This window comes from Suillus plorans, assembly GCF_016647745.1.
Source record: "Suillus plorans strain S12 chromosome Unknown HD556scaffold_61, whole genome shotgun sequence".
Classification (NCBI taxonomy): domain Eukaryota; kingdom Fungi; phylum Basidiomycota; class Agaricomycetes; order Boletales; family Suillaceae; genus Suillus; species Suillus plorans.
In genome coordinates, this window is record NW_024537445.1 from 29,122 (window position 1) to 55,956 (window position 26,835).

The following is a 26,835-nucleotide window of genomic DNA, read 5'->3' on the forward strand; positions in this document are numbered from 1 at the left end:
GGATTTCAATCTCCGACAGCGTGTCGTGCCCACTCTGATCCATCCAAAAGCACTCGACATTCAAGTCCAAGTGCAATACTTGGCAAACTGTTTATGATCTGTTAGGTGCTCAACAAGTCCTTCACGAGCTTTGATTATTGAAACGTGGTGTTAGCAACACGTACGTTCAGATGGATATATGTGGGTCTATGGACGTTACGGATATGCTTTGCGCTTCTTGGAACTGGGTACATTCACCCAGATGAACACATGCAAAATGGAGAAGTGACCTCCGGTGAGTCTGAGCCTCGTGTTTCTCCTGCCACTCTAATCCCAGAATCTAAATCTTTAAGGTGATCTCATGCCTTACCATACCATCCGTACTTGGGAATGGTCCGCTGTACTTCCCGTTCGTTCCATAGTACCGGCATTTGCGACAACTGGAATCCCTGTCTGGTTTGCTAAGGTCCTCAGCAGTGAGAAATTTTATGCTAGAACTGTCATACATGTCTTACACGGCCTGTTTAGAGAAACACTTGATACAGGGAGTGCATCCAATACTACTCTTTCGACTAGAACGGTCCGCCTTCTTGTTCTTATCTGGGCTGATCGGTAAATCTTTGTAATGCATCTCTGCAGCTTATGAAACTCAAAGCATTATTAGATTACAGCTTGATGAGTTTGGTGCCGACGCCGAGTGCCCGACGCCTTGGTCTTCTGCTTCTGGCGTCGTCTCATGTCATGAACACGTTCCAGGTTCGACCCTTCTCGAATTCTATCGAGGCAGTCCTTGTTTCTTTGAGTCTGTTGTTCTTGCGCAAGATACGTTCGGTTAAGATGCTGGATAAGGTCCGGTTTGGCTATTCCCGACTTCTCGAGGATCTCGATTCTAATCTACTGGCAGAGTTATTATGTCCACTTGCTAGCCATAACCTTTGTGACTGGTATATTCACTCGCCCAACCTTCTTGATATTCGGGGCGCCCATCGCATTTCAGGTCGCACTTGGAACGTTTATACATGCCGGAACTGTGACCAGGTGGCTGCGGCTTGTCGTCCCGCCGTTATTCACTGCAGCAGGGACATGTACCGTATTTTTGGTGGTGGACACCCTCTATTTTCGAGGTACCCTCGACGACATCGTGGTGACACCTTTTAATTTTCTCATGTATAATTTCGCGTCCCAAAATCTGGCAGAACATGGACTTCATCCACGCTGGCTCCACGTTTTCGTGAACCTTCCCATGTTGTTCGGCCCCTGGATTACTTGGCTAGTAGTGCGCGCGATTGTGGACAGCGCCACATTGTTTAATAAGAAAAATGACAAATCATTCGAAGCCGACGTTCTTCGCCCGAGTAAGGGCTTGTATATTGACAGTGCTCGCAACCACTCACATTTTCTCCACTCGCAGCAATCATACAAATGATCATTTTGTCATTGTCTGTCCTATCTGTGCAACCTCACCAAGAACCCCGCTTCTTGGTGCCTCTTTTGTTGCCTATTATTGTCTTGATAGCAAACACCGGACAATTGACCCATGTTGGCAAAACATTCTGGGTATGTTAACATATTGAAGTCAGCCAGAGGCTGCTGACGACTTTGTAGGTATCCTGCTCCATCTTCAACTTCGTGCTCGCGATTTTATTTGGAATTCTACATCAAGGGGGCGTAGTACCTTCCCTATTCCACCTCCATCCCTTGGTTGCTAATGCTTCCCTCGGCACGCGGACAAACATAATCTACTGGAAGACGTACATGCCGCCGCTCCACCTCCTTGGCGTTAACGAACGAGGTTGTTCCCATTTCCTCGATACAAGCAGGTTCACCTGACATAGTATCACTCAGATGTTGCAACTGGCTTAGTTTCTTTCGTTGATCTCGCCGGGGCGTCCCAAGATGACTTTGCTGCATCCCTCAGTGCTGATGATTACGACAGAACATTTCTTGTGACTCCCGTGGCCATGCGATACACGCTACCCCCTGCAATCACGGGCTGTATGGAACTAAACCAGACCATTTTTCCGCATCTCGATCTTGACCACATTTCGGAGAGCATAGATGCAGGCGTACTTGACGGCCTTCGTTTAGGGGTGTATACCTTGTCACGTAACTGTGTCTTTGTTTGAACCTCTCATTGACTTTAGCGAATTGAGCGGTAATGCTGAGAGAACTGGCCGTTGGTTTCCACCTCTTATAACCATTCGGCACCATCTAAACATTATTTTCTTTGCGATTTGTCAACCGGTGAGCCTGAACACCGTGCGCCATAGTGTGATAGAATAAATCGATCACGTCGCAATCTGAGACTACAATATCAGAGTGCTGACTCGGCTACTACTGACAGATGTGGCGGTCTGAAAGTCTCCCGCTCTCAAATTGCAATGTGCAGTAGCTGCAAGGGCTACCATAGTCTCCACCCTTCGTGGTTCCCCAATATCTGCAACACGGGAAGATGAACTCCATCAAAAACTTGCACCGATCATCATGAAGAAGCCAGGAGACATGGAGGTAAGGGAGCGTGGTTGAATGACCTTTACTGCTAGAGTGTGGTGCGAATGCATCGTCTCCAGATGCGAGAAATGGAGCGACGATCTTGGAAAAGGGCTCTGGAGGTGGAGATGACGTAGACTGGGAAAAGGTCAGTCCACAGAAATTTGGCGCATTGAGTTTTGGGATAGTTGACTGGCAACATTCAAAAGTCCTCAGTTATGGTGTATTTAACTTATCCCATTCATATACACTTGACACACCAACTGCCGTTTTCTAGCGCCTCCTCGGAAAAAAGATCTTGATCAGGCGAGGATCAGCCTGTGCGAAACACAACATTTATCGCAGCATCCCATTTTAAAACGGCTGCGGTGGGAAGAGCGATCAATGCGGATGAAGAGGTCTACTGCCAGCCAAACCCGCAAAAGAGACAGAAGGAACGACTTGAGTGCTTCGGCGAGTTGTCTGGGAAGCAAAATATTGATGCGGGACCAGATACTTGTTATTGAGCTGGCAACAACTCCCCATTGTCGGCACGCCCGGGTGAAGAGTATGTATGTGTCGGAAACAAATATTGGCTGAAATGGTGATTCGTGTCACTGAAAAGATGCCGGAACATTCTTAAAAACGATGAGATACTTCCTGTAGAAGTTATAGGGGAAGCCTCTGAATGGAGTTGGGTTCAGGGTGGTTCAAGTTGCCATGTGAAGAAGGCATCGTTCTATGCACGTGCGGGAGTTTTCATGTCGCCGAATAGCTAGTACTGGACGTTTTTGATATTAAGAAGGGCTTGACATAGTCGCCGAAGGCAGATGCGGTCTCACAACACGTGACTATGCATGTGCTAAATTTACAAAGTCCGCGCGCCGCGACCGCGACTCCGTCCGCCGGGGGCCCAGAGTCTTTGGCTAAGACTGCCTAGTCCGCGTTGTGATTTTCCTTAAATTCATAAAATGATATATGACATAGCTTCGGCAAGACGTCGACACGGTCGTTATTTTGTTCACGCCCGAACTAATGGCCTGGGGTTAGCAATCAGGATTTGTCATTCAATCGTATCCTTCTTGGCCAGTCGAAGCCTTCATGTTCATGGTCAAACATCGGGACTCTCGGAGGTTAACACTGGGTTGATGATTATTTTCAAGCCAGAGCTGCGACACGTGTGGTATGCACATTGTGATCGAATGTTTATCTTCTGCGCTAATTTCAAGTTTGCTTCTGAGAACTTGAATGCCGTGACATCTTCCAACGATGTATTGGTCACCGGCCACTCGGTTCTATGTGCGCATGCCCCACTGAGGCTGCATGCTACATGTTCAATGAAAAGCACGCGGATCAAGCATGCTTCGTCGTAACGTGGTGCGCAGTCTACCACAGCTCGAAGATATAAGTAAGACGCTCGACTACTCCTACTTCAAGTCAACCAGCCCGACCACACAAAACATCAGCATGAGCTGGAGAAGTCTCGACAGTACCCCAGAACTCTCTCACCCAGTATTGGCAGTCCCGTATCGTGTTCCGTCATCGGAAGGCTTTGCCTCTCGTGCGATGAGCCCTCTCTCAGCCTCGGCCTCTCAACTATCGTTTGGCTCACCTATTTCCCGGTCTTCACGGTCGCCATCGGGGAACATAAGACTTCCTGGACTCCTCGGCCAGTCATCCGTTGTCGCAAGCCCGGTCGAGTCCGTAAGAAGCATTGCCTCATTCTTTACAAAGCTGCGGCCTGGTTCTCCGCCGAGACACTCCGAGTTTTATTTGCAGGACGAATTATCTGTCTTCCTGGTAGGTAGTCCAAATCTCTACATTCCTGAATTTTCACATTAAAGAACATTGTGATTCAATAGGTAGACGGGGTGTTATTCCGTGTGCATCGCTTTTTTTTGCAGCGCGAGTCGGATGTGTTTCGCACTATGTTTGTGTGTCCTCCGACCCAGGACGGCCCTGAAGGACTCACTGACGACAAGCCCATCGTCCTGCCTGAAGTTACAGTCGCTGAGTTTGAGGCTTTGCTCAAGTTCCTATACGATGGGTATGCCTCTCACACATCACCGTACCTCGTATCACTAACTACCTCTCAGGGGTAACTCACCATCTCCTTTCTCAACAGCAGATGAATGGATCAGACTGCTGTCGATTGCAACCCGCTATGCAATGGAGCGTATCCGTGCGAGAGCGTTGCATGAACTAGAGTGCCTCCCACCGCTCGATCCCATCCAGAAGATTGCCCTGGCGCGGAAGCACGACGTACGGGAGTGGCTGTTGCCCTCTTACGTAGCGCTTTGTTTAAGGCGAGAGCCTTTGAATGTGCTCGAGGCAATAGAACTTGGGCTGGAGACCATGGTGCTCATAGCGATTGGCAGGGAAACCGTGAGGGACCCTGGTACTCTGAGAGATTTCGAAGACTTAAGGCAGCCACTGGGATATGAAGAATTTATGACAGCAATCGTTGCTAACATATTTGGAGATGGGGAGCTCTCGGGTGCTTGAAATACGTAACGTGGAGTGTGCAGTATGGCAAAGATCCGAGGGGAGTGTGTTTGACATAATACAATTTAACAGCGACAATACAATTTGTACAATTACAGGAACAAGCGTGTTATGTATGTTGTTTTGCGGTAATTTTGACGTAAATCGTCAACATGTTGAGCAGACAGTTTCGCATCCGCTTCATGCTGACCTTATGCTGGCAGTCTGACACAAAAATGTTGGGTCCTCTGTCTGGCGTCAAAAAAACGAACGTACCTCCGCACTGCCAGTAATGGAGACAGGAGGCGACCTGGTGGGTGGAGATGTGGACGCAGCGGAAGAAGTGCGCGCAATCATAGACAAATCGAGGTCTGATAGACAAGATAACAATTAGCTGTTGCGTGTGTCACATTCCATACAGTGACCGACCTTGTGCCTTGAGTGCGTTCTTCCTGATCTGCCTAGCACTCTCCCTTTCTTCCTCCGTGAAGGAGTTGATCCGTTTCTCGAGTTTGGGCTTCTCGTGAACGGCTGGAGCACCGTGATGAGCGTGGAGCATGACAGTGCATTCATTACGTACAATTGTTGCGTTGCTGGCCTGTGGTATCTTCCTCGAACTCTTCCTCCTCGTCTGCAAGTGCGGCGGCCTCGAGGTAGCGTTCATCGTTGATACTACCCCAATTGTGTTGGCCACTGCCATTCTTTCGAACGGACTTGTCGAGGCCGGACTTGGACTCAGAGCGATCCCGCAATAAGGCACGAGGAAAGCCAGCGCGTTCTGTGCGAGTCATGATGAGTTTTTGTAGTGATGAGGTCTGTTGGGGATCAAAGTGGTCGTGTGTTGGGAAAATAAAATTGGATGTAAGAAGTCGGAAGACGTAGTAGTCTGCTTTTATAACCTGCAGTGCTTTGCCTCACGCCACCTGTGACTATAACTTACAAAGGTAAAGATTCGAGACAAATCTACGATCGACGAGGCTCGTGACCGGAACAACGACTTTTTGTTAGTTTTTGTTCCATCTAGGGCACGTCAATCAAATGGTTGTACCTTTCTTGTTTCACTACGGTGCTGCGGCCGTTCGGACTAACCCAATTGTTTCTGACAGACTCTAATGTCGTCTGATGCTCACTGAGGCTCTGGACAGGCTGCCCATCCCCAGTTCCAAAGAAAGAATTTTGCGGGGAAACGTGAGAATATCATTAACACGCACGTGGTCACATCAGTCACATGGCTCCACGGTAGCAGAGCTTTAATCACACCTTTGTACTTACAATAACCCTTTGACAACAGGTGAAGATTTCTTTAGGAAGTGAAGTCGTCTAGACCACCCACCTATGAATGGGATAATGGAAGCCGCAATTCAATCCCTTCTGCGATCATCTGAGAATCTCAAGGCGGCACTCGAAGTCGAGGTCACACAACTTCAAGAACGCGGTGACCTTTCAAGTTCTTCTACAGATGACCGATCCAGACGCATTCTGGCCGTTGTATCGCACAGAAGGGACTACGTGGGAGATGAAGAAGGCAGGTGTGTAACTTGCTTCCTGTGTCAATGGTTCTCGCGCAGGATCTGTTGTTTTCGTGCCAGAAGCGGAATACGTCAGGGTCGTTTTCTTGCCGTACAGATGCTTCTACTGAGCTCCGCTCGTTCAACTTTGTGCTGACTCTGAGAAGTGTTCTGATTTTTAAGCGCACGCCGGGTCGCTCTATCGAGGACTTGAGTGTTGAAGTTGCGTATCCGATCTCTGGAAGTTTTTCGTTCTCTGTTGCACAAGCAAGGCGAAAAACTTTAGACCTTCGCGCATCCGGGGGAGAAACTGCTGCTACGCTGGGTCAGTCGAGATCAGGTATGTAAATGCGGCCCATTCAATAAGTCGCATTCTCATCGCATTGACAGAACTTACTTTGACTATCAAGTATGAGCTGGCTACTGAAATACGAAGCCATACTTTGATCGCACGAGATACGCGGAAATTGCAGTCCTTCACCGCAGAATGCAGACGTTTGAAGGACATGTTCAGTCAGCTGTCCTTCTTTTACGTCCCCTATATTGACTTACCAGTGTATCTACTAATTGTAGCTAGACATGAATTCGATGCTGATTTCTCTTGGCTATCACTTTACACGCAAGAGAGCTCTTTGAAATGTACGATACCTCCGATCACGTAAATGTAAATACACGAGCTGACTTGATACTAGCCTTTTCATCTCCTATAGATTTGCGCATGGTCAATTTACCGTTGCATACGCGACTTTCGCCGGCAAGTGCGGGTCTTCCAGGAGACGATGCAGACGATATCAGCATTGTTCGCGAAAATTGGATCTATAACAAAGCTATTGAAGAAGCTTTCACTGGGTCATCGGCGCGCCTGCTGTATGCTCGCTAATACTGCTCTTGAAATATTTTAACGGGCAACTTCGCTCATGAACAGCATCCGCACAGGGACATTCAATGTCAATGGAAAAATGCCGTCGCAGGACCTATCGCCCTGGCTCAGACCAACAAAGCGGAACTCAGAGATATCTGGATGGATCTCACCTTTGAAAGCCATACCACCACTCGACATACTTCCAAACCCAGTTGATGAACGTCAGTGACGTTTTGTCACCATGTCAATTTGTCATTGATTGCACCCCACTCCTTGATTTAGAGATGACCACCAGCCTAGGAGCTTCTTCTGCCACATTAGCTCATGCAAGTTTGAACAACGACGCAAAGGTCTCTGATCCAGATCTCCTTGTACTAGGATTCCAAGAATTGGACCTTTCAACCGAAGCCCTTTTGTATGCTACCAGTACCGTCAAGGAAGACGCGTGGGTGGAAGCCATCTTGGCTGGGTTAGGTGAGAGAGGCATTCTCTACGAGAAGGTATCGTGTTTCATTTATTTATCTACTGCAATACGATATATAATGTCCGTCAGCTCGCTTCCAAACAGCTGGTTGGCATGCTGATCGTTGCAATTGCGAAGAAGTCGCGTCTGTCATGCTTTAGTGACATCAGATTTAGCACCGCTGGTGCAGGAATCATGGGCATTATGGTACAGGCATGAACATGATTTCCGTGACATTTAATCAACATTCATCCTGCAGGGCAATAAAGGTGCAACAGCGATACGGATGTCATACACACCTTTAGGCCAAGAGATCTCCCCAAGTCCCACAGTACTCACTTTCGTTAACGCACATCTCGCAGCATTCGATGAAATGGTAGAGAGGCGAAACTTTGACTTCCACGATCTTTCCAGGCGCCTAGTCTTTGATCAGACTGACGAGCCTGATTCTAATTCTTATGCGAATACCGCATCGGAAACTTCGAGAAGGCCTGTTGGGTTGTTTGAAAGTGACGTATTATTCTGGATGGTGTGTTGTAACTTGCCCTCTCCATTACCTCACTTACACTTTTGGAACTTTAGGGAGGTTGGTTGATTATTACCTCACGAGATGAATGATTGATCTGGCCGTCACAGATTTGAATTACAGGATAGATCTTGCGGACGGGGACGTCAGAGAACTACTAACATCTTTTCCAGGCCCGGGTAACGTCCCACTTTTGCTAAAGTATGATCAGGTTAGATGATGACTGACATAATTGATCACCGTGCTGATTGTATCGAGCACTTAGTTGAAGATGGCTATCGCAAGCGGGAAAGCATTTGCCGAGTTCTCGGAGCATGCAATTACACATATGCCGTGCGTAGTTTCCTGCCGAATAATTACATAAATTCAATCGCTAGGCGTGGTAGTTCGTACAGATATGCGTCAAATACATCAGAAGATTCTCTGGGATATGATCGAAAGTGAGCGGTTTTCGCAATTGGCTTACTATTGGAGCATTTGGCTTATCCTGCTAGGCGCAAACCCGCATGGACGGACCGCATATTACATATGTCGGCTCGAAGTGTTCCAGTCACCCAACGTTCATACTGCAGCCATCCTCAAATAACATTGAGTGATCACCGTCCAGTGTCAGCTGATTTTGATTTAAACGTGTGTTCTCTGTTCACAATGCCATGGTGATCCATTCATGCTCGATGTTTATCAGGTATCAATTGTTGACAAGCAGAAACGTGAGATCGCCGCCTCTAAGCTGTATCGGGAGTTATGGGGCGTGGAACATTCTTCAAAAACACCGAAAATTAAGCTGCAGCCAGTGAAATTGGACTTTGGAAAAATCTAGTAGGTTCTTGCACCTCCTAGTTGGCGATGATTGAAGTTTGGCTCAAAGCTACAGGCGTCTAATCCGACAAACGTTATCCATTCAGAATAATGGACAGGCAAGTTGACTCAGTAATTTGCACAGCCTTTGATGATTATGATTTCCAGATCCCCTGCGTTTACCGATTTGTCACTGCAAATGCTGAACAGCCAATCTGTAAGTAATACCTGAGCTCTCATATCACCAATTGATATGTTGTATCAAAGGTCCACAGTGGCTTAAGATTGATCCCGTGGTGGTGCGAGGCATCCTCATACTGTCAAGCTAAGACTAACCAGCAAATTTCTTTCTTTGCAGGGCTTACTTCGTCCGGGTGAATCGTCGACTATCACTGTCACAGTGTTTGTCGATAACTCGTCTGCGTCACGGCTGAATCTTTTACCGCCCCGCTTGGATTTTACCCTCATACTGCACACTGCTCTAGGAAAAGATCACTTCATCTCGGTCACCGGCGAATACCGTATGTCCATTCCTGTGCAGCCTGATATACTCACTGGAGATAATGAACACAGAATATACTTGCTTCGCAAACAAGCTTGCCAGACTTACACGACTTCCCTGTCCCGTGCGATCTATGAAGTCTCCGAACGATCAGGTGCCTGCACAGCAGTTAGTAAACGCCCCGAGGGAGATCATGAGGTTGATCAATTGGTTGATGACCTATGTCACTGATCCAGTTCGTGCCATCAAGGTTCTGACTGCATGTCCTAATGGCGCTCTAGAGTGATTTATTCAATGGTCTTATTGAAGAGAGCATATGCATAAACATCAGAGAGGTGTTTGCGAGTCATCTTCGACATTCATGCATGTGTTAATAACTGTTCATAGTGTCTTGATACAGGAGATCAATTCCCATCCCCCCAGTCTGGAGAAGAACACGGTCCGCTGACGACTGCCATTGTATCTACGCTGGTACAGTTATTGGACTCGTTGGTAGATCCTGTGGTGCCCTCGTACCTTCATGCGCGGTGTCTGCAAATGACAAGTAGAGACGAAGCATTCGAGGTACGTTCACAAAACTCCAGTATCTTGGATAGTCTTTATGCGAGTCCCAGCTACTGGATGAATTTCCTCCTGAATCAGTCAATGTAAGGTTCCACACATGGTGCACACCTCTCGTTAACTCTTCCTAGGTATGGATCTCGCTTACTGCATTCCTCCATTATATGTCCCTGCAAAAACTGCCGTCACAATCATCGACGAATCAAGCGGAAATGGCAGAAAAGCTGGGTGCGTCTATCATGCATTATACGGAACTCACTAGAATATCTGCTGAACGAGGTCTGTAGCAACTATATTTGCATCAGTATTACTGCGGGACGACTTAACAGGGCTTTACACCCCCGTGTCTCCAATCGGAAAACAGAAGTTTTTGCTTCATTTTGTTGGCTGATCTACACGCGACATCCCAGGGATCCTGTGGATATATCTCAAGCGCTTTGGATTTGTAGTCACCATGAATTCGATACAAGTATAGGACAATGCATGCAACGAGAAACAACTAAATTTATAAGATATCGGACGGAGAACAAGTTCGAAATCAGTTGGAAGCAGAAACAAAAGCGGCTGCTTCCGTGTTGACCGGCGTGGACAATCCCTAGGCGTATGCCGGGATTGGAGGAAGGAGGGGGGAGGGGAAACATAGTCTTCGTTGCGTATCAGGATATCACCATTGCCGATAGCACCCGCTGCAGTGTTTCGTTGTACATCCAGGAAACCAGCGCAGATGTCCACCTAGCCAGGTCCCAAGAGCAGAACGACATCCAATTTCTGTGCTTTGGACATCCCGCACCTGAAGGTATTTGTCATCACCGCGGCCAGCTTCCGAGAGTCTTCCGAGAATGGCATCGAAGTGCTACTAGTACGCCAGGATAAGCGTCATGATTTTGAATGGACCAGCAACGAGTTAGCCTATGTGCAGACTCTATATCCAGGCTCTAGAATCCACAACAGCGTGCTGTCTTGCCGCAGCTTCATCATGAAATGTTCTCACGATCCTTAGGTCCCACGCAGTGACAACCGAAAAGACAAGTCATCGGATGACTTTACCTAGGATTCATGGATCATATATATTTGGACTATCATAACTGTCGGGTGTCCTTAAGTTATCTTTGACCATTTTCCCAAAACAGCGAACCTAGTAGGTCTGGCTCTTATCTTTCCTCCACTCGAATCTGATGACTTTCAAGGCGTCCTATGTCGCGGCTTTGCCTGATCTTTACGAGGCTTCAATCGTAGAACTTCAAGATGGCCTAGTCAAAGGACACTTCACTAGTGTCCAACTTGTCAAGGTAGATTCTTACTGTTCCAGTACGTATCCGATGCAGCGTCTAATCAATCGCAGGCCTACTTGAACAGAATCGAGGAAGTCAACTTGAAGGGTCCTGCATTACATGCGGTCATCGAGACCAATCCAATAGCCTTATCACAAGCTGCGGCCCTTGACGATGAACGGAAAGACAAAGGCAGCCGTGGGCCATTGCACGGAATACCATTACTGTTGAAAGATAATATTGCTACGCTGCACGAAGAAGGTGAGATTCCATGTTATATATCTACATGCAGTACTAATAAATCGAAATCCGGATAAGGAATGAACACGACTGCAGGTACATTCTATGCTTCTGCCTGCCATTTTGTAGATCACAGCTTTTGGGGGTGTCCTAGGTTCCTACGCACTGCTGGGTTCTGTCGTTCCTCGAGACGCATTTGCTGCCGCAAAATTACGTGAAGCTGGGGCTATATTTATAGGAAAATCAAACCTCTCTGAGTGGTCCGGTATGAGGGGCGAGTGGGGTCATTTCAAGGGACAAGTTCCCGATGCCTTGTCGGAGCGTGGGGGACAAACATTTTCCCCCTACTACCCGAATGCACGTCCGTCTTCTTCGAGCTCCGGAAGTGGCGTTGCGACGGCCATTGGTCTCGCAGCTGGTTCGCTTGGCTCAGAAACTCATGGCTCTATTGTCTTTCCAAGTAGCAGGAACAATGTTGTGGGCATCAAGCCCACCGTCGGGCTGGTATCTCGTTCAGGCGGTAAAGTTTCTAGCGGTGGCCTTTCTGATTTCCTGACTGATTATGAACCCAGTAATACCTATCTCATCTCACCAAGATACTGTTGGCCCGATGTGTCGTTCTGTCACTGACGCCGCCCTATTATTGAATTTCATGGCCGGGCCTGATCCTCGAGATGAAGTTACGTTACATCAGCCCGGACTAGTTCCAGACTACATGAAAGCGCTCGACAAAAACGCCCTTAAAGGTGCTCGTCTTGGAGTGCCTCGTTCCTTCATCCGCAATACCAAGGTCATCGAGGAGACCTTCAACTCAGCTCTTGACGTCTTTCGAGCTTTGGGCGCGGAAATCGTTGATCATGCGGATTTCCCGGATACAGAAGAACTACTGACATCAAAGGCGGAGAAGCGGGTGCTGGACGTGGACTTCAAAGTTGATCTTAACAAATACCTCTCAGAACTTGTCGACGTTCCGACAGGCGTCAAGACTCTCGCTGCACTGATAGAATTCAGCGAGAAACGCGCAGACTTAAATCTTCCACCGCCATTCTACAATGACCAATCGCAGTATGTCGGCTCAAATCTCATACGCGATATGCTTTGAGCCAGGATATCTAGATTCAAGCAATCGGAAGCCTCTCAAGTTGACGACGCCTACTTTTCAGCGCTAGCCGAAGATTTCGACTTGGGACGCACGAAAGGAATTGATGCCACTCTGGCCCAGTTCAATCTCGATGCTATAATTCTACCAACCGAACATGCACCAGGACCCGCAGCAATCGCAGGGTATCCGTTGATTTCAGGTTGGTACTTCTTACTGCGATCTTAACCCTACTCAAATTCATCTGATATTTAGTGCCCCTCGGATTCCAGCCAGATGACGTCGAGTTACTGCCTGTGACGCCATCGTCACTTTATACGCAAGCACCAGGACTTCCTTTTGGAATTGTTTTTATGGGAACCGCGTATAGCGAGTTCAAGCTCATCGGCTATGCGTATGCGTTTGAGCAGGCTACCCACGTGAGACTTCAGAGAAGGGCCTATGATGATGCGATTCCTAGAACCCAATTAACGGACGTTATGTCCCAGCTGTGAACGTGGCTTTGACATTATACACTGTCATACGATACTGATGTTCGAGCTTACCGTGAGTCTAATACTAGACTCACTCACTCACTCAAGTCTGTTTTTGCAATTGAGATATATCTCTATCTTAAAATCGTTATTGCCCGAGCAGCAGTAAAATTTGTTCAGAAGTAAACACTTCCACCAAATTTCCGCAACAGACTACTTACGTGTGGTAAGAAGAAGGTTTGTTTTTATACTGAAGCTATTTTATGCAGACCTACCCGGTGAAACCCACCCTCAAAACAGATGTCGTTTTGCAATGCCAGCAGACCTCAAATTTGACGTAACTATCCCTGGTGTTTGTTTGCAAGGCAGAAGAACAGCACCCCTGGTCCCGATCGATGTCCGGACAGGGGGGCCACGCTTCCCAGAAGTCATAGAAGAGTCCTAGGACAGCTTGTAAGCCCCTTTCCCCGTTGGATGAACATGTTCCAGACACTAGCTGCTTTGTAGTTCTCACGAGGTGCTTCCTACGTCTTTTATGCACCCGACGAACAAGTCAGGGCCACGAAGATGAGCCTCAGAACTCGAACAGTTTATGTACTACTCTTCCAACAGCCTCCCCTGTAGAAGATGCCAACAAGTGGTCCAGTGCGATTCACACGAGTGGTATAATTTCAATTATCGACCTCTTCCACGAAACGGGTTCATGGAATACGTTGTTGCCCTTGCTTGACGGGTCTCGCACGCTAGCTGGTAAAAATAAAATCAAACGCACTCTTGACGCACGACTTGAGGCGACTGTTCTCACAACTCTCCCATTGAGCGAGGCATTCAGACTTTAAACACTCTCTTATCACTTGCACGGGTGATATTTCCCCTCTGCGTCATTCTGTCAACCACCCCTTCATACAACATTGTTCTCCCGACAACCACCGCGACACCACTTGCGGAACTCGAAGCAAACAGATCAGCGTTCGGATAACAAGTCTGCCCCCCACACCCTGAGATCTGATCATCCACGAGGAAGTAGAATAGGTCTCGTCTCGTACCAGCCCACACGTAATTTTGCTACTGTGGCAAATGCGTCTCGAGAAACAATAGGACTCGACAATACGTAGGAACCTATAACGGTGACACAAAGATTTTGGGATGTAGCCAGTAGGGCGGGATTTACCTGCAGTAGTACTCAGTACTTATCAGGATCAATCTATTGGTATTGCATATGTGCATGTGCATGTGTGTAACACGGAGTGTGACCTCACCTTCAACTTCATACAACGTAGTCATGTTGTCTTTCAACAATGATGGTATTCCGTGCATTGGCCCACAGCTGGCTTTTTCTTTTCGTTCATCATCAAGGGTCGCAGCTTGTGAGGGCCTTCGGATTGGTCTCTATAACTGCATGCAAGTATACGGTATGAACAAATGATTACTTAGTCTCCAAAGTAAGCGCAGCAAATTACTGTGTTTCTCGTCACCGATCATCTCGATCGCAATTTCCCCGTAGATGCCAAAGGGTGAGCTATTGCATGTGCACCAGAACGCCTCGGTGGAGGCAAAAACACTTCTTGATCTGGCACTGAGTCATCCCGCGATACATCACCCATACCTGTTTACCTGGCCCGAGAGGACCTGAACGATAGTCAATGTATGATTGGTCTGAAAGGGCTACCAAGTTGATAGGCGATGTGAGCTGAATTTGAGGGTTGCAAAAGTATTGATGGCAGAGGATTGGGTGGTGGTGGTGCCTGGACCAAGACTAGAAAAACGTAAGTTGAATATGAATCGGTGCGGACCGCATCCGTACCAGAAGAGAAGGGAAGGAGCTTGCGTAGACAGTGAAGAAAAACATGTGGGTCGCTTGTAGACAAAGGTCTAGCTGGGTGAGAGGTGGGAGACATGAGATTTGTCTTGTATTATCCAGGAAACCAGCTAGATGTCCCCCTAGCCAGGTCCCAAGAGCAGAATGACCTCCAATTTCTGTGGTTCATCTCACACCTGAAGGCACTGTGTCATCACCGCAGCCAGCTTCCGAGAGTCTTCCGAGAATGGCATCGAAGTGCTAGTGCGCCAGGATAAGCGTCATAATTTTGAATGGACCACCAACGAGTTAGCCTGTGTCCAGGCTCTATATCCAGGCTCTAGAATCCACAACACTAGTGTGCTGCCAGTCTGTGGAGACTCCGATGCCGCAGCTTCATCATGAAATGTTCTCACGATCCTCTCAACTCAAGGTCCCGTGACAACCGAAAAGACAGTCATTGGATCCTTTACCCAGGATTCATATTTGGATTATCATAACTGTCGGGTGTCCGTTAAGTTATCTTTGACCATTTTCCCAGAACAGCGAACCTAGTAGGTCTGGCTCTTATCTTTCCTCCACTCGAATCTGATGACTTTCAAGGCGTCCTATGTCGCGGCTTTGCCTGATCTTTACGAGGCTTCAATCGTGGAACTTCAAGATGGTCTAGTCAAAGGACACTTCACTAGTGTTCAACTTGTCAAGGTAGACTCTCACTGTTCCAGTAAGTATCCGATGCAGCGTCTAATCAATCGCAGGCCTACTTGAACAGAATCGAGGAAGTCAACTTGAAGGGTCCTGCATTACATGCGGTCATCGAGACTAATCCAATAGCCTTATCACAAGCTGCGGCCCTTGACGATGAACGGAAAGACAAAGGCAGCCGCGGGCCATTGCATGGAATACCATTAATGTTGAAAGATAATATTGCTACGCTGCACGAAGAAGGTGAGATTTTATGTTATATATCTACATGCAGTACTAATAAATCGATATCCTGATAAGGAATGAACACGACTGCAGGTACATTCTGTGCTTCTGCCTGCCATTTTGTAGATCACAGCTTTTGGGGGTATCCTAGGTTCCTACGCACTGCTGGGTTCTGTCGTTCCTCGAGATGCATTTGCTGCTGCACAATTACGTGAAGCTGGGGCTATATTTATAGGAAAATCAAACCTCTCTGAGTGGTCCGGTATGAGGGGCGAGTGGGGACGTTTAAAGGGACAGGTTCCCAATGGCTTGTCGGAGCGTGGGGGACAAACATCTTCCCCCTACTACCCGAATGCACGTCCGTCTTCTTCGAGCTCCGGAAGTGGCGTTGCGACGGCCATTGGTCTCGCAGCTGGTTCGCTTGGCTCAGAAACTCATGGCTCTATTGTCTCTCCAAGTAGCAGGAACAATGTTGTGGGCATCAAGCCCACCGTCGGGCTGGTATCTCGCTCAGGCGGTAAAGTTTTTAGTAGTGGCCTTCCTGATTCCCTGACTGATTATGAACGCCAGTAATACCTATCTCATCTCATCAAGATACTCTTGGCCCGATGTGTCGTTCTGTCACTGACGCCGCCCTATTGTTGAATTTCATGGCTGGGCCTGATCCTCGAGATGAAGTTACTTTACATCAGCCCGGACTAGTTCCAGACTACATGAAAGCGCTCGACAAGAACGCCCTTAAAGGCACTCGTCTTGGAGTGCCTCGTTCCTTCATCCGTAATACCAAGGTCATCGAGGAGACCTTCAACTCAGCTCTTGACGTCTTCCGAGCTTTGGGCGCGGAAATCGTTGATCCTGCGGATTTCCCGGATACAGAAGAACTGCTGACATCGAAGGCGGAGAAGCGGGTACTGGACGTGGACTTCAAAGTTGATCTTAACAAATACCTATCAGAACTTGTCGACATTCCGACAGGCGTCAAGACTCTCGCTGCATTGATAGAATTCAGCGAGAAACGTGCGGACCTAGATCTTCCACCGCCATTCTACAATGACCAATCGCAGTATGTCGGCTCTAGTCTCATACGCGATATGCTTTTAGCCAGGATATCTAGATTCAAGCAATCGGAAGCCTCTCAAGTTGATGACGCCTACTTTTCAGCGCTAGCCGAAGATTTCGACTTGGGACGCACGAGAGGAATTGACGCCACTCTGGCCCAGTTCAATCTCGATGCTATAATTCTACCAACCGAAAATGCATCGGGACCCACGGCAATCGCAGGGTATCCGTTAATTTCAGGTTGGTACTTCTCACTGCGATCTCAACCCTACTCAAATTCATCTGATATTTAGTGCCCCTCGGATTCCAGCCAGATGACGTCGAGTTACTGCCTGTGACGCCATCGTCACTTTATACGCAAGCACCAGGACTTCCTTTTGGAATTGTTTTTATGGGAACCGCGTATAGCGAGTTCAAGCTCATCGGCTATGCGTATGCGTTTGAGCAGGCTACCCACGTGAGACTTCAGAGAAAGGCCTATGAAGATGCGATTCCTAGAACCCAATTAACGGACGTTATGTCCCAGCTGTGAACGTGGCTTTCACAATACACTGTCATACAATACTGATGTTCGAGCTTACTGTGAGTCTAATAATAGACTCACTCTCTCAAGTCATGTTCAAGGTTTTGAGATATCTCTCTATCCTAAAATCATCATTGCAGCAGTAAAATTTGTTCAGAAGCAAACATTTACGCCAATTCTCCGCGGCAAACTACTTACGTGTGGTAAGAAGACGGCTGCTACTCGCGCCACGCCAAAGGCTCCAGAATCAAGAATGTGGTAGCTCGTCTATTTTCTCACTCACCTGCTCCCTACGGCCATCCTTCTCGCCCACACAAGATTCCCCTTGTAGACGTCTTCGCAACACAAAGCAATTATGTAGGTTTTCTTAACCTTTGGACATCCATTTCGTGATGCTGGTATTTCCTCGCACCATGCCAGTGCCTCAGGCAGTAGCACACCAGCAATGTTACAGACCAGAATCATCAGTACAGCAGTAGGCCCCTTTCCCCGTTGGATGAACATGTTCCAGACGTTAGCTGCTTGTGCAATTATCACGAGGTGCTTCCTGCGTCTTTTACGCACCCGACGAACAAGTCCTTGATGAGGGCCACGAAGATGAGGACGACGAAGATGAGCCTCAGACTCGAACAGTTTACGTACTGTTCTTCCAACAGCCTCTCCTGTAGAAGATGCCAACAAGTGGTCCAGTACGATTCGCACGAGTGGTATAGCTTCAATTGTCGACATCTTCCACGAAACGGGTTCATTGTTGTCCTTGCTTGATGGGTCTCGCACGCTAGGAGGTAAAAATGATATCAAGCGCACTCTTGACGCACGACTTGAGGCGGCTGTCCTCACAACTCTCCAATTGAGCGAGGCATTCCGACTTTAAACACTTTCTTATCACTTGCACGGGTGATAGTTCCCCTCTGCGTCATTCTGTCAACCATCCCTTCATATAACATTGTTCTCCCGACAACCATCGCAACACCACTTTCGGAACTCGAAGCAAACGGATCAGCGTTCGGATAGTACGGACAACAAGTCCCTCACGCCCTGAGAATCCACGAGGAAGTGGAATAGGCCTCGCACTAGCCCATACGTAATTTTGCTACTGTGGCAAATGCGTCTCGAGAAACAACACAGGACTCAGCGATGCGTAGGAACCAAGAACGGAGCCACAAAGATTTTGGGATGTAGCCAGTAGGGCGGGATGTACCTGCAGTAGTACTCAGTACTCATTAACATTCCTTATCAGGATCAATCTATTGGTGTTGCATATGTGCATGTGCATGTGTGCAACGCGGAGTGTGACCTCACCTTCAACTTCGTACAACGTAGTCATGTTGTGGCCTAGAGCTTGGCTTTTTCTTTCCTTTCATCATCAAGGGTCGCAGCTTGTGTAGGGGCCTTCGGATTGGTCTCTATGACTGCATGCAAGTATACGGTACGAACAAATGATTAGTGTCCGAGTCGTTCAAGTTTAAACAATAACATCGACTTCGCAATCGGCAACTGCAGGTTTTCAAACTCCGTGTTCCCCCTGATTTCTACCTACTACAGTGATCACAACATCTCCAACAATGCACGTACACAAATGGTTGACTATGAGTCTACCCAATGATAGCAGTTGTTTGTTTTCTTTTTGGAAGACTCGATGATCCTCCGCGACCTCCACCGCAGACACTGCCATTGTTGGGCTACCTGGAAAGTCCGCTTTCCCATATTCAACCCTGAAATTTGCTTTTTTTTTAGACGCGTTGATCCTGTGTATCATCGCTGGCATGCTGTGCCCGATGTATCATGGCCTGTGGGACACTTTCCTCGCTGTATCTTATTGCACACTGGCAGGTCCTGGACCACCGTGACTCATGGTGGCCATGTAAGTTGAGGTTCCTCTGTACATTCCAACCTTATTTGAACAGTCCGGCTACCAGGTCGTATACTATTAACTAAGGCGGTGCTAAGACAGATGGCCAATGCACACTTGAGCCACAATTCTAATTGGTTTATTACACTATTCTTCTGTGGGTCCTTCATGGCCCGCCATTGTTTTTTTTGTGTAGGCGCCTTGACATCGACAATACGCCAATGGATGTTGATCCAGGCCAACACCACCAAGGGCCACAAGCGAAATCATTTATAAAGCCATCGAATTCCTGTAAACTACCACCATCCTTTTCTTCGCCAATGTCCTCCTCAATGCTTGCTGATTATCTACAAAGACGTGAGAAACTTATCACAGAAGACCGCGCGTTGCGAACAGATCATGTTCGCTCGAATTACACCGCAGCTGAACTGAAGGCAGATAAAGTTGTGCGCTCCATCCGTGCTAAAGAAGCTACCACTGTTTGGGGGATTGATCACGAACACGTCCCTCACCCCTACCCAGGGATGGAATTCTTGAATGGTATGGTGCTTGGCTCGCGCTTAGCACTTCTTCTCACATCTGTGTACAGGCAAAGACCTCATTTTACAGACGGAACTCTATGAAATAGTCTCCAAAGTAAGCGTAGCAAATTACTGTGTTGCTCGTCACCGATCATCTCGATCGCAATTTCCCCATAGATGCCAAAGGGTGGGCTATTGCATGTGCACCAGAACGCCTCGGTGGAGGCAAAAACACTTCTTGATCTGGCACTGAGTCATCCCGCGATACATATCCGCGTCCTGGGTCCGTTGGACGCAGCTTCTCTCGAAACTGTGCTGCCCATAATCCAACCAATCCCTGTGGAACAGTATCCTACTACCGATGTAGTTGGTATCACGGATGTTTTATACACCGGTGGCTGGGTTCCCATCAAGAAGGCGCGAGAGCTGTTCGATCCTGCACTAGGCGGCCCTGCCGGATTTGATAAATGGGTGCTCAGCGCCTTTATGATCAATCCCAGTGATGCGTACGATACGTACAATACACCGATGAAAGTGAGCTCCATATTAACATACAACCTGCTGAACACGGCCTCAATGCGAGACTTGCAGATCTGGATGAAGTTTGGGAGTACCTTTGGCGTGACTGATGTGAGCCTGTGTACTGGAACTCGAGATGTGTGCCTGTTCTGATGAAACTTAGCCCATTATCCGTTTCGTGCCGATTCAAAAGGAATACTTGCGGATGTTCATTCGCTCATCAATAAGTGATGGCATCTCGTATATTGAGGTACGAACTAGTTTTTTCAAAAAGTGAGTCAGAAAGGCGTGTCTACGATTGAGATACCTGATGAAACGTCAGGTATATACTTGCAGAGGATGCGAAGACTAAACTTGAATTACGCGAACTACTCCTGATATTCCAAGAGGTCACGAACGAAATAAAAGCGGAATTGAAGGCGAAAGGTCGGGAAGACGATTTCGCTGGGTTGAAGGTTAGCTTGGTCTCGGCGAACCTACTCAAGCTCAGACTGATCTTTTTCCTAGATTATCTACAATACCCTGAGAATTATCTCGTCCGAGGAGTTGGAATTGGAACTAGAACAGTGCAGCAAATTCAAGCAGGAATTCCCGGACCTTATTGCTGGTAAGTCCCGCGGGTTCGTTGTAAGTCGGCAGACCCAGATCTAACAGTTCTATCTGCCAGGATTTGATCTCGTGGGCCACGAGGACGGGGCGGAGTGTAAACCACTCATTGATTACGCAGAGCCACTTTTGCGTTTCGCCGAGCAGCATCCGGACATCCCATTCATCTTCCATGCTGGTGAAACTCTGGGTGATGGCACTGCAGCGGACATGAACCTGTATGATGCCATTCTTCTCGGAACGAAGCGAATCGGACACGGGTTAGGTGCATTGTACGATGTAGAGCGCTCGCTAACCCATATTGCATAGCTTTTCACTAGCTAAGCATCCAAAATTGATGCAAATCTGTCGAGAGAAGAAAATAGCAATCGAAGTCTGCCCTATATCGTGAGTGAATCGTGCAAGTAGACACCTTCAATTGATTTTGATCTTTCGATAGAAATGAAGTATTGGTAGGTTTTTCGTATGCTGCCTCGGAGCCTTGCCTTGACTCAAGAAATGATAGCGTCTTACCTCATCGATGCCTATGCACCCCCTCCCGGTAATCATGAACCAAGGCATTCCTGTGGTACTGTCTTCCGACGATCCTGCGATGTTTAATAGCATGGGGCTGTCCTTCGATTTCTTCCAGGTGACCCTCTTCCTTGTTTGTCTCCTGCGGCAACCAGACTCATCAGTCGCTTACAGGTACTGGTGGCAAGTGAAGTTACGGGACTCCTTGCTCTTGGCCACATGGCTCGTGACAGTATTACGGTGAGTCATACCCTCGGCCTTGTCTCTTGCATTGTCTTATGTTCCCTGGGCAGTATTCCATGCTAGATGAACAGAGCAAGCGCGCCGCTATGGATGCATGGGAAAGACGGTGGGCCAAATTCGTAGAAGAAGTTGCGGCGATGGATCCGTGATTCAGTAAAACTTTGGCTCTCCGAAATAACGCATCCATGCTCTTCACACGACAGTGAAAATGGACTCTTCGACATTCCCTCGCAATGCGATCAGCAGCCTTCTGAGCTGTACCTGTTTCCGTAGCGTAAAGAATCAAAAGTTAAAATTAGCTTTGTAATGGATATTGTAGAAATACGTAAACTTATCAAACCTTAAAGTGCGGGTGCTCCTTATGACGCTTCCATCCGAACACACGGAATCATGCTATCAGACTAAACCCCTACTGTTTTACCGGTCTCGTGCAATCGCTAGTGATTCATATTCAGGGACTGCTGCATACCATACCTGCTGCTATTCCAGTCTATCTAATTGCATTTCGGAGTACGGAGTGATTGATCGACTTCTTTCAAGTCATTGGTTCAACTTGAATATAATGACTGCAACCGCCGTGAGTTCATTTGACTACGAACTCTTACAATTACTCGTGATATAGGCTGACGCTGAACTATATATGTACAGGACAGCATGATGTTTATGGCTGAAACCTTTGTTATTGTCAAAGGTGTTTCTGCTAATATCGAATTCTTATTTCACAACTAGCGGCTGGGGCCACACTTGCCAGACCATCTGCCAGAAGATCTAGAGCTGCATCAGTAACTCGTATGTTTACTTACCGCGAAAGTATATATAGTGTACAAACCAATCTCACTGAAATATCTGTTATTTGGGTTCTAGGAACCGCTTACAACTGCAATCCTGTAGCTCACTGAACCACGCACATAAACATAGACTACCACGCCAGTGAGTAATGCTTATGCCACTTTCATATTGGTTGTCGTATACCTCCTCGCTTACATTGCCTTCACAGTACTTAATATGCAGTTGAGCCGGAAGGGATAGCACAGTCACCTTCAGCACCGAGAGACTTCGATGCTGACGGAGCAACAAATTGAACGGCGAGGACAATCATTATGGAGAAACGCATTATTTGTGAGTTGTGGCTTAGGATTATGGAAATAAAAGCAACGTGGAAGGTAGGATGACGGCCTGACCGCTTGCTTTTATGTCCTGGATCCTTATGTTTTTTGAAAAACCTATCCACAATCCTTCAAACAGTTATTTACAATGCCAGCTGGTTGCCACCAGTCCCCATATTTGACTTACTCAGTCCCCAATATTCTATTGACGGAAAAATACTAGGAAAGGGTTATGGCATACGTTAGGTGACACGTAATCTCCTGTAGTCCGACCTCAATAAGACGTCCATTCTTTCTGTATGAGGACTGACATGAGGATCCAGCCCAGACAACAGCTATCATAATGGTATCCGACACTGATCATGAGCGCCTTTTTGACAGTGTGTGATAGCGACTGCTAAACTTTCGTTCTCACCCATGTGAAGATCAGGCAGCTTTTCTGGTGCGCTGCGTAGCCAACTACAGCTGTGCAACCATTTGGGGATGAGATACACAGACCGCCGCTCAGACTCTGGTTATTATAGCATTCTAAGTGTAGCCTTCGAGCCGGTTGCTATCGCTTCAAGCCATAACTCGTTATGTAGGCTAGTTGAATCGCTAATCGTAATTAATTGTTATAATCCTAATGGCAAAATTGAGTGCTTTCCTGTGCTTTCTCTTCGCCTTTATGCTCCTGATATATGTAAAGGATGCAACGCCGTCAACTTGAAGCTCGCCTCAATTTCAGCTGCGATCGACTCGAGGAATGGTTTGCACGAACCGCCGAACGAGGTGCGTGATCCATGACAACTCACTGCCACAGTATTGATCGAGCTCAGGGGACGCCTCTGATCCCCGGCGATTATTCAACATATGGTGATCTGGAAGCCAAACATAAAGATGTCGATGACTCCTCGATCGTGAATCGCATCTGCAAGTCTCGGCGAAGTCTTTACGGGCCCCGTCACGACATTTCCCCATGTGCAATATTAATACAGATCCAGGTGGCATGGCATGGGACTCGGATGGCTAATTTCAGGCGTCTCCTCGGGTTGACGCGGGCTTGGTGAATCCTGTGATCCATGATGTTTACGCTTAATTTCAATTTGAAGTCCATTCCACGGCCTACCACTGATGTGATGCTTCGTGCTCATTCAACTATATACAAGACCTAGAACAGTATCACGATGAATCCAAGTATGGTTAGAAAAAAAAGTACACGATTGTTGTACGCGCCAGTCATACATTCCTTGTTCAAATATGGTGCGGTTCAATATTCATGACTCGATTTGGCGCTTGGACAAAAGTAGCGGCCTCTAAGTGAACTGCACCATAGAAAGCACATCCTTAATCTGCGTCGTGGGAATTGCTTCAGCATAGGCCCTTCTCTTCAAACGGACCTGCGTAGCCTGTTCAAACGCATAAGCGAAACCAATAAGATTGAATTCGCTGTATGCGGTGCCTATGAAGGCTATCCCAAACGGAAGGCCTGGAGCTTGTGTGTGCAGTGGTGCAGCGGGAACTGGCAATACCTCAACATTATCTGGCTGGAAGCCCAGCGGAACTAAGCATTTGATTTGGTCAAATGAACCATCATGAAAATGGGCATTCGCACCTGAGATTATAGGGTATCCGGAAATCGCTGCAGGTTTCGAGGCAGTCCCTAAGGAAGTTTGAGGTCCCGAAATTGACGCAAGCATATAATCGTACGTACCATCAGTAGGAAGAATGATTGCGTCCAATTTGAATTTTTGGAGAGTTGCATCAATGCCTCGTCTCCGGCCTAAATCGAAATCTTGAGCTAAAGCTGCATAATACGCATCATTCTTTTCCGTCGCTTCAGCAGCAATAAAACTTGTAGCAGAGTAAGCAACCCCATAGCACTACCAGCTCGTGAACCCACCTAGATTGATCGTCGTGGTATGGTGGTATAAGCTCTAAGTCTGCGTGGGTCTTGTTGAATTCGATCAAATCTGCGAGGTTCTTTACGCCAGTAGGAACCTTAAGTAACCCCGAAATATACTCGGTCACATCAGCCTTGAAGTCTGTCTTCAGCACGAGTGTTTCTGCCTGTGACTCCTTCATCTCCTCGGCACAGGGGAAATCAGCCGGATCTACGATCTCCGCGCCGAGAGCCCGGAAGGTGTCTAAAGAAGCGTTGAAAGCTTCCAGAATTGCTTTATTGCCGGGCAGGAATTTCCGCGGCACTCCTAGTCGCTTGCCTTTCAAAGCGTTCGGATCGAGCGCTTTCATGTAATCAGGGAGAACACCAGGTTGGTGCAACGTGGCCGTGTCTCGAGGATCTGGTCCTGCTATAACGGAGAGCAGAAGGGCCGCATCTGTAACTGACCTACATATAGGTCCAGCTGTATCTTGATGCGATGAGATAGGTATAACTAAAGAGACTCAACCAACTGTCAAGGTGAGATTGATAAAAGTAGATACCTCCAGCTCGAGAAACCAACCCTACAGTGGGCTTAATGCCTACCACATTGTTCTTACTGCTCGGTGAAACAATGGAACCATCCGTTTCTGAGCCTAGAGAGCCAGCAGCAAGACCGACGGCCATCGCAACCCCACTCCCAGAACTCGATCCAGATGCATCCCCGTTCGGGTAATAGGGACAAAGAGTCTGACCTCCACGACCTGAAAAGCCGTTTGGAACCTTTCCGCGATAGTTTGCCCATTCAGAGAGGTTCGCCTTCCCAAGAAGGATGGCGCCGGCTTCGCGGAGCTTAGCAGCGACGAATGCGTCCCTGGGAACGACGGAACCCAGGAGAGCATAGGAGCCTAATCTCGCCAAACATTTAACCCAGAACTAGAAGTTCTTAAATATCGTACCGGCGGTAGTGTTCATGCCTTCAGAAGGATCAGCATCCTGAACATGCGTCGTTACAGTTACGTACCTTCTTCGTGTAGTGTAGCAATGTTGTCTTTCAGTAGCAAAGGGATGCCGTGCAGTGGGCCTCTGCTCCCTTTAGACTTGCGCTCGTCGTCAAGTTTTGCAGCCTGAGATAAAGCATTCGGGTTCGTCTCAAGGACTGCATGGAGAGCTGCGCCCTTCAGATTGACCTCATCAATCCTTGCAATATAAGCCTGTATTTGCGCGAGGCATCATGAGATAAACCAACTTTGATTGATAGTAACTCACCTTAACGAGATCAACGCTCATAAAGTGCCTCAGCTCAAGACCCTTCTGAAGGTCGAGAATTCCGGATTCATACAAATCAGGGAACACGTTCTCCGAGAGGACCGTGACACCGCGACTGAGCATGTCTCCAGGCATTATGCACGGCAGGGGCCAAGAGATCTATATACGCGCTAGCGGAGATGCTCAGTAAGTCACGTAGAACAATACTAGATTGACATGTATCTACCTAGCGGAGATGCTAGGGTACATTAGTAAGGATTGAGTGAGGAAACAAGAGTGTCTACACACCTCAGTAAGTCACGTAGAATAATACTGAGGTGTCATGCGAACGGCACGAACTATATAGCTCAAGAAGTGAGATTAGGTAAGAGACCGGGAAAACGATGTGCGGAGAGAGTTCGTGTGGTGAAGAAGCAAGAAGCTGTGAAGATAAGGTGTTGCATGCGGCGTCGATGCTGATAACATCAAGAAGGTAATACGATATCTAAAGGTAAAAAGTGCAAAGAACGTTAACAATCTAGAGAGGTGACGAATGGGCAGACAAGCTGAACTAGTTTCCATTGATAGAGGACTCAGACTTCTCTACCATACGGACCGCGGACTAGAGGTAAATTTGACTCATATAGTCACGAGGGTACTTGAGAGATATCGATGCGGCGCCCGGCGTCGAGACCAAATAAGAAAGGGCATTGCTGGGAGTCGGCACTACCGTGGCGGCGGGGGCCATCAGTGAACCCGTGAGGAAAGTAGATAGCAATAAATAACAATACATAGTACATAATCACCAGAACTAGCATTGT

General features: G+C 47.6%; 8 protein-coding genes across 8 annotated transcripts; 6 read left to right on the plus strand and 2 right to left on the minus strand.

The window, feature by feature from the left end:
* Nucleotides 1–9: 9 nt before the first annotated feature.
* HD556DRAFT_1399166 (glycosyltransferase family 22 protein) lies at nt 10–2,212 on the plus strand. The gene is made up of 9 exons (XM_041303785.1): nt 10–100; nt 155–274; nt 333–455; nt 508–591; nt 644–828; nt 884–1,334; nt 1,391–1,536; nt 1,585–1,771; nt 1,825–2,212. The coding sequence occupies exons 1-9, from the start codon at nt 94–96 to the stop codon at nt 2,103–2,105; spliced, it is 1,584 nt and encodes a 527-aa protein (XP_041156241.1). The 5' UTR covers nt 10–93; the 3' UTR covers nt 2,106–2,212.
* Nucleotides 2,213–4,014: 1,802 nt separating this feature from the next.
* Nucleotides 4,015–4,953, plus strand: HD556DRAFT_1244310 (uncharacterized protein; the record flags this gene model as incomplete). The annotated part of the gene is made up of 3 exons (XM_041298434.1): nt 4,015–4,248; nt 4,311–4,495; nt 4,545–4,953. 3 exons carry the CDS (start codon nt 4,015–4,017, stop codon nt 4,951–4,953), a joined length of 828 nt encoding a protein of 275 aa, XP_041156242.1.
* A 237-nt stretch (nt 4,954–5,190) lies between these two features.
* On the minus strand, nt 5,191–5,723 carry HD556DRAFT_1244117 (uncharacterized protein; the record flags this gene model as incomplete). Its single annotated transcript, XM_041298421.1, has 3 exons — nt 5,191–5,303; nt 5,362–5,463; nt 5,513–5,723. 3 exons carry the CDS (start codon nt 5,721–5,723, stop codon nt 5,191–5,193), a joined length of 426 nt encoding a protein of 141 aa, XP_041156243.1.
* A 256-nt stretch (nt 5,724–5,979) lies between these two features.
* On the plus strand, nt 5,980–10,990 carry HD556DRAFT_1399176 (DNase I-like protein). The gene is made up of 25 exons (XM_041303786.1): nt 5,980–6,171; nt 6,224–6,461; nt 6,608–6,780; nt 6,831–6,953; nt 7,014–7,079; nt 7,133–7,307; nt 7,366–7,523; nt 7,585–7,802; nt 7,856–7,972; nt 8,025–8,298; nt 8,402–8,502; nt 8,557–8,624; nt 8,678–8,731; nt 8,786–8,921; nt 8,977–9,110; nt 9,160–9,208; nt 9,258–9,306; nt 9,357–9,388; nt 9,448–9,610; nt 9,663–9,826; nt 9,873–9,926; nt 9,979–10,155; nt 10,206–10,238; nt 10,284–10,380; nt 10,440–10,990. The coding sequence occupies exons 2-25, from the start codon at nt 6,268–6,270 to the stop codon at nt 10,541–10,543; spliced, it is 2,913 nt and encodes a 970-aa protein (XP_041156244.1). The 5' UTR covers nt 5,980–6,171; nt 6,224–6,267; the 3' UTR covers nt 10,544–10,990.
* Nucleotides 10,991–11,327: 337 nt separating this feature from the next.
* On the plus strand, nt 11,328–13,256 carry HD556DRAFT_1447187 (amidase signature domain-containing protein; the record flags this gene model as incomplete). The annotated part of the gene is made up of 7 exons (XM_041307215.1): nt 11,328–11,441; nt 11,495–11,684; nt 11,742–11,759; nt 11,818–12,183; nt 12,236–12,728; nt 12,780–12,964; nt 13,018–13,256. 7 exons carry the CDS (start codon nt 11,328–11,330, stop codon nt 13,254–13,256), a joined length of 1,605 nt encoding a protein of 534 aa, XP_041156245.1.
* Nucleotides 13,257–15,624: 2,368 nt separating this feature from the next.
* On the plus strand, nt 15,625–17,554 carry HD556DRAFT_1447188 (amidase signature domain-containing protein; the record flags this gene model as incomplete). The annotated part of the gene is made up of 6 exons (XM_041307216.1): nt 15,625–15,738; nt 15,792–15,981; nt 16,039–16,056; nt 16,115–16,480; nt 16,534–17,262; nt 17,316–17,554. The coding sequence occupies 6 exons, from the start codon at nt 15,625–15,627 to the stop codon at nt 17,552–17,554; spliced, it is 1,656 nt and encodes a 551-aa protein (XP_041156246.1).
* Nucleotides 17,555–19,717: 2,163 nt separating this feature from the next.
* Nucleotides 19,718–21,948, plus strand: HD556DRAFT_1244134 (Metallo-dependent hydrolase; the record flags this gene model as incomplete). Its single annotated transcript, XM_041298422.1, has 13 exons — nt 19,718–19,937; nt 19,987–20,033; nt 20,096–20,452; nt 20,510–20,548; nt 20,601–20,710; nt 20,760–20,892; nt 20,945–21,044; nt 21,105–21,303; nt 21,353–21,430; nt 21,483–21,495; nt 21,549–21,674; nt 21,731–21,796; nt 21,850–21,948. The coding sequence occupies 13 exons, from the start codon at nt 19,718–19,720 to the stop codon at nt 21,946–21,948; spliced, it is 1,587 nt and encodes a 528-aa protein (XP_041156247.1).
* Nucleotides 21,949–24,200: 2,252 nt separating this feature from the next.
* On the minus strand, nt 24,201–26,170 carry HD556DRAFT_1447190 (amidase signature domain-containing protein; the record flags this gene model as incomplete). Its single annotated transcript, XM_041307217.1, has 7 exons — nt 24,201–24,547; nt 24,599–24,738; nt 24,788–25,280; nt 25,330–25,674; nt 25,726–25,743; nt 25,791–25,980; nt 26,036–26,170. The coding sequence occupies 7 exons, from the start codon at nt 26,168–26,170 to the stop codon at nt 24,201–24,203; spliced, it is 1,668 nt and encodes a 555-aa protein (XP_041156248.1).
* Between the last annotated feature and the right edge of the window lie 665 nt (nt 26,171–26,835).